Source organism: Loa loa, assembly GCF_000183805.2.
Source record: "Loa loa unplaced genomic scaffold supercont3.682, whole genome shotgun sequence".
Taxonomy (NCBI): domain Eukaryota; kingdom Metazoa; phylum Nematoda; class Chromadorea; order Rhabditida; family Onchocercidae; genus Loa; species Loa loa.
Genome location: NW_018108862.1, coordinates 12,422 through 19,348, shown reverse-complemented (window position 1 = coordinate 19,348; position 6,927 = coordinate 12,422). Strand labels below are relative to the sequence as shown.

At 23.7% G+C, this 6,927-nt stretch overlaps 1 protein-coding gene across 1 annotated transcript in view; it reads left to right on the top strand.

Annotated features, from left to right (window-relative positions):
* Positions 1-62: 62 nt before the first annotated feature.
* LOAG_18920 (hypothetical protein) overlaps positions 63-6,927 on the top strand; it is a gene marked incomplete at both ends in the record, with an annotated part of 14,148 nt that continues 7,283 nt past the window's right edge. Inside the window, 4 exons of the mRNA XM_020451582.1 lie at positions 63-242; positions 851-975; positions 6,590-6,648; positions 6,780-6,847. Of these exons, the coding sequence (XP_020304621.1) occupies positions 63-242; positions 851-975; positions 6,590-6,648; positions 6,780-6,847 (432 nt within the window). The remainder of the gene's footprint in view (positions 243-850; positions 976-6,589; positions 6,649-6,779; positions 6,848-6,927) is intronic.

Sequence of the window (6,927 nt, the reverse complement as noted above, 5' to 3'; positions counted from 1 at the left end):
TTTTTATTTAGGAAAGTTTTAGGTTGAAATAAAATTAGGAATCGAAAAAAAAAAAAAAAAAAATGGTTATGGTTGATAGGCTTAATTGTCGCATACAATATGTGGATGATTCGGATCCATTTGCGACAACATCATGCTCACATTTGGAACCAAATCGTCCTATTATGTATAATTTTTTACTTCATCAACCAATCGGTGAACAATTACCGGAAATTATTCGTACACTTCGAGCACCACATAAGGTAATTTATTATTTTAATTCAATATTTTATTACTTTTTTTTCTTCTTTTTCATTTTTTAATTAGCATTCATTTAATGAATGATAAGTAATTATTAAATTACATATCATTTATTAAATGAAATGATAAGTGTGAATTAATTATTTGATAAGTAAGTATAAAATTAGAAGCAAATAAGAAAGTAAAACATGTTAAAATTAGAAGGAATTGGAAGGAAAGAAAAAAAAGAAAAAACAAATTTTGTTGAAATATTGAAAATTGTTTTAATTAATTAATTAATGAACGAATGCATTGCAGTTAATAAAGCTAAAAATTAAAAGAAAAAAAAAGGGGAAAAAAAGCTTTCAACACTAATCTTTTTGATCTTTGGAATAATCTTTGATAAGTTTTGATATTTTCTTTGATATGTTTTGGCGTTTAAATGTGATTGAATTAATTAATTAATCAATTAATTGTCTAATAATTAAATGACACTTTTTATGATACATTTTCAGTTTAAATGTGATTGAATTAATTAACCAATTAATTAATCAATTAACTGTCCAATAATTAAATGACACTTTTTATAATATATTTCTATCCTATAAATTAATAGATTAAATAATTAAAGCCAAACAATGCTGCATTACAAATATACAAATATGAGGGTAGTGTTGGTGATTATGGTTCATATTTGGATTCTGAAATGTCACTAATGGAACAAGAGGATGAACTTGAAATTCTTAAAGCTGATCCGTAAGTTTCTCAAAACCTTTTTTTTTTCCCTCATTTAAGAATAAAAGAAAAAGTTGAAATTAAGTAAGCAAAAATTTTGATCATTCAGAAACTAATCATATCTTATCAAATTTCATTTCTCAATGAAAGAAACTCTTAAACTCATTCATTTCTAAAATTGAATTTTATTTCAGTTTAAATTTAAATTTAAATTCAAATTCCAGTTATTACATTTACAATCATTGGAAGAATTGTTATAATTGATAAATTTAAATAGTACAAAACAAAATTAAATTTCATTTTAATTTTAAATTTAAATTTAATTGGAATTTCAATTATCATTAAAAGAATATTACAAATAGAAATAATGAATGGAAAAGATAGGAGAAGATATGGAGAAATTTGATAAAGATTAGCGGTGACATAAGTTATCGTTGACACAATTTATGATGAAATGATTGGTATGAATGAAAGAAAATAGTGATGTTAATGTACGACAGTCAACCGTTTGTTACTATATTACATACTAACCTTGTACAAGTAGTATAGTATTAAATAATGATAATTGTTGATAATTTCAAATGATATTATCATAATCAATTACTTATCATTCTTCTTCTCCTTCTTCCATCATTTAGTATTTATTTTATCACTTTTTAACATTTCCCTTCCATTGATCAAATTTATTGATTTGGCCTCAATTTGACTTTTTATCGGCAAACAGCGGGATATCATTTTGGTAAATTAGAAATCCTATAGTAAATTGTAAAAATTTTCACAATTTCTTCTTTAAATTCTTTCATCCGTCTTTCTAAATCATTCAATATGTTAAACGATTCAAACAAATCTTTTGTTATTTCTTTTCGTTTAATTATATTCATTAATTCGTTTATTTTTAATTCTTTTTCTGTTTATTTGTTTATTTATTTATTTATCTGTTTATTTGTTTATTTGTTTATTTATTTGTTTATATGTTTATTCATTTATTTATTTAATTTTTTCATCGGTCTTTCTAAATCATTCAATACGTTAAACGATCAAACAAATCTTTTACTATTTCTTTTCGTTTAATTATATTCATCAATTCGTTTATTTTTAATTCTTTTTCTGTTTATTTATTTATTTGTTTATTTATTTGTTTATTTATTTATTTATTTATTTATTTACTTATTCATGTATTATGGTTAAGTGATTAAATTTAAAATAATGATGCGATAATTTTAATGAATTTGAAAATTAACTCGACATTTTCGCCGATAAATATATGACTTAGCAACATTTAATTAATCATTTCATTGCATGTATCATAAATTGTTTATTTATTAAGCAATTTTGTTTATTGCTTTTTTTTTGGTAAAATTTAATTTTTTTCAGCAAAATTTTATTAACCACTTCATTTATTTTTTTTCAATAAAATTTTTTTTTCAGTAAAATTTAATTTTTTTTTAATAAAATTTAATTTGTTTTTATTCTTTTATCCTCTCTAAATATTCTTTAATTAGCAATATTTTATATACTTTTTCATACTTACATTTAATGTTTAAAATGAATCTTACGACGATTATCAATGTTTTCAAATTTCCCAATGATAATTTCAATTGAATTGATAACAATTTAATTCATACATTTTTCTTTTTCTCACTATTTATTGATTGATTTCTTTTTTTTTTTGAAATAATAATTTATACAATTTACCTTTGAAATATTTCACCTCTATTAACGCTCTTTTCAAATTTAGCACCTTTTTTATTGCTCAACATATGCATATCTTATCACTGATTGATTTCTATAAGCGGAATTGTCCGTTACTTTAGCGCTTCAACAATAATAAATTATACGATTCTCATATCTATGCCATAAATGCTTCTTTTTTTTTTTCGGATATCTTTTTCCTTCTTTAATTATCATTTTTCACCATCACTAATTATTATTCTTTTGTTAATCTGGAATTTTACAATTTCTTTTTTTGATTTCTTTTTTTTTTTGATAAATAAATTCTTTAAATTGTCATATTTTAATAATTATCATTCTCCTTTCATTATCATTCTTTAAAATGCAAAAAGAAAAATAAAAGAAATTACGTTGGAACTTTTTAATTAATCAAAATTTATACATTTTACTATTCCTTAATTAAATCAATCCAATAGCTTATTTCAACTACACGATCATACATATATATATATATATGGAAAAAAAATATGGACATTTTTTTTCTCTTATTTAATTAATTAATTAACTTATTTAATTATATGTACTTAATTACATTTGATAGGTAATTGATAAGCACTTTATCAGTCTTTGTAATCTGTATGATTATCATAAATACTTTCACTTTTTCATCTTATTTTAATACTTCATATCTTGCGATTTATCATTTTTCAAACTTCTTGAATGCAATCATATCATTTTAAAGCATCAAACTTATATTATCACTTCTACCTCTTCAAATTTGGACATTTTTTTTTCTCTCATTTAATTAATTAATTAATCAATGTTAAGATAATATTCCATAATTTTACTCTCCCCCCCCCTCCCCCCTTTTAACAATACTTGATATTATGCATTCTTCCAATAGTTATTCAACATTCGATCATGATCATTTATCTTCTTCATCTATTGATATATCTTCAATCCATTGAATATATTCCGATCTCTTCTCTATTTTTTTTTTATCGGAAATTTTTTTACCATCATCTTATATGTATCCTAATTGTTGATAGAATAAGATAAGAGTGTCAAATGCGCTCATGCGCAATATTCTTCTTTTTTTTTTTTTTCAGAGAGGGAATTTTGTTGTAGAAAGTTTTCAATCATTTAAACTAAAACTCGTTCAATTCGTATGGATGGTATTTTTCTTTTCCTTTTTTTTTTCGCAGTGATCTTTAATCATAAATCAAATTGATAGCAATTAATTTAATATTTTTTCGTTAAATTTCTTAGAATAGAAATTTCTTTTTTGCCATAATAATATTTCATTGACAATCTCTCATTAAAATATACATATTCATTCAAATATTTGCCAATGAAAATTTTAAAGTAAACGGAAATTATTATAAGTATTCAAATATTACGTCACTTACGTCAAGTAACCACTTTCTTACGTTTTTTTTTTTTCTTTCACTTATTTCAACATTCTTCATTCTACTGCTTACGACATTCTATATATCATTTTATTTATCAACAGCTGCTGGTGATATTCATTTCGAAAATTATCATTCAATTCAAATGATACTAATTTATTCATTTAATTAGCTACAACAAGAAATATCAACAATGACTAACGAATTGAATCACTACTACTACACTTCATTATCACCATATACTATTCAACATTCAACAATTGAAACTGAAATACCGAAAATCTTAGATCGAAAAAGGCGAAATATTTTGGAATCTAATACCAGCAATATACGTAATCCTACAATTTCATCCCAAACTTTAACAAATCCTATTTTACGAACAGAAATTTCAAATTCTATAACTTCTGAAGCTGATGCATATCGTCCTTGTGGTACTACTACTACTACTACTAACTACTACTATTACTACTAATACTAATACTACTACTACTCTTATTACCTCTGATAATTCTTCGATGAATACTCGATTACCATTAGCTGTAAAACCATTACGTCAATATCAATTAAAATCGGAGAATTTGCATAATTCCAGAGAATACAAATGTAACAATGCTAATAGTATTACTACTAATTCATTATCATCATCATTACCACGAATATCAAAAACAATACAATCATCATCATCATCTAAAATTCATTGTAAACGACAAAATTCACAAAATGATATTATTATGAAATCAAAATGTGAACCTAAAACATTAATTGATGGTGATGATAATAATAATAATAATAATAATATTACAATGAAGAAATTTTTACATGAAATTAATTTAAATTCCTTTGACAATACGACAACATGTATAACACGACCAATTTATTGTGACAATTTATTGTCACATAATTCTTCTTCATCATCATCATCTTCTTCTTCTTCTCATCATACCATATCATCAATGCAAAATATGGCAACAATTCATCAAACTACTAAAATTAGCAATAAATTAGCAAAAAAACCTATACCAACAACATTAGCAACAAATAATATCAAAAATTCAACAATTGATATTAAATGGGAAAGTGCAAAATGTAATATTAAAGGTGAATTAAAAGATGATATGATAAAATCACATAAACAAACTAATTTAATTAGGCCAAGACGTTTAACAGTTGCATGTCCAACAGTAAATGATTGGCCAAAGGCAATGACTGGCCAAAGAAATATTATTCGTAAAAAAAATACCATTGAAAATGATTCATTAAAACATAAAACAATAATAAGAGAATTACCGAAAAAACCATGGTTTACTTCATCGGTAGATGGACCACCAATTATATCACAAATTCATCAAACTACAACTGATAATGATAATTTATCATATCAACAACGCTTTTCCGCCTCTACCACCGAATTGTTAGCATCAGTTGCTATCCAGAAACCAACCGTTATAAAATCCGGTAATTCACAAATTTTACGAATACCTACTACTCCACCATTAAAACCAACAAGAACTTACAAGGAAATGCTTACGGATTTAATGGAAACGGAAAAATCGGAATATAGCTCAAAATCAATGATTAAATCGGAGCGAAAAAAAATTTCTCCAATTATGGATAATTCAAGAATGATTGTTCCAAGAGAATATTGCCATATTAGTAGTAGTAGTCGTGATCATAGTAGTGATTCCGGATTTGGAACTGATTTTCGGAAAAGTTCAAGTGATACGATTGGAAGTAATCCGGTTGTTCAAATATCAGGCAAATGGCTTCAATCCATTAATTTACCATGTGATTCATATTGTCAAATAAATGAGGACGATTTAATGTTATCAGAAAATTCTCTCATAAGGTTTTTGTTTTTTTTCCTTTTTTTTTTGGCAGATTTTAAAAATTTTTTTTCTTTTTGATTTCAAATGATACAATTATTGTTGTCTTTTTAGTATTGGCCATTTTATTAATTACTAACCTTTTAAATAATCTCTCTGTCTCTATCTATGTCCAATAATTTAATTTCATAGAAAATCATAATATATGGATGAATGTTAGCCATCAAACTTGAATACTTGAATTATAAAACTTAATTGTCGTCAAATATATCATTTTCTACAATGTAGTACTTTTATATGTATCAAATAAATAATTTAAGTAATTAATTGGAAATGTAATTTGGATCGATGAAATTGATAATTTGAAAAGGATTTTTTGATATTGTGCAATTTTCTGTCATAATTTATTTTAAATAAGCTGAGAAAAGAAAATGGAAGAGCGAGAAAAAAAACGAATTTTTTAAAAGAAAATGAAAAAATAATTTTAAATTAACTTTAATTTTTTAAAATTTATTTTCATATATGACATCAATGATCATTCAACAAACATTTTGCATTTAAAAATAAAAATTTGATATAAAGAAAATTATTTGAAATTTAAAAAATAATTTACCTGATATCAGGTATTTGAGCATTTGAGTATTAATCAATCATTTTAATTTTTTTTTTGTTCAATTTCTATAATTTCATTAATTTCATTTTCCTTTTCCTTTCCTTTTTTTTTTTCTTTAGGAGGCGAAATAGTTTGGTGGTACGAACACAAACAGGTCTCAGAGTTAAGACAATAATTGGTAAGAAATTTGAAACTTTTTTTTTTAAAAAAAAAACTTATCCAAAAAATTTTCAATTTTTTTTTTCAAATTTTAATTTATAAATTTAAAAAAACAAAAAATAAAATTTGAAATAAAATAATTATTTGCAGATAAATTGCTCAATTCACATGGACGTGAACAACGGAGAGCGCTTTTCTCATTGAAACAAATTTTTCAAGTAAATATTTAAACATCTCTCTTTTTGTTCGAAAAAAAAAAAATTAGAATTTATTTTTTTTTCTTTGAAATAAAAATTTG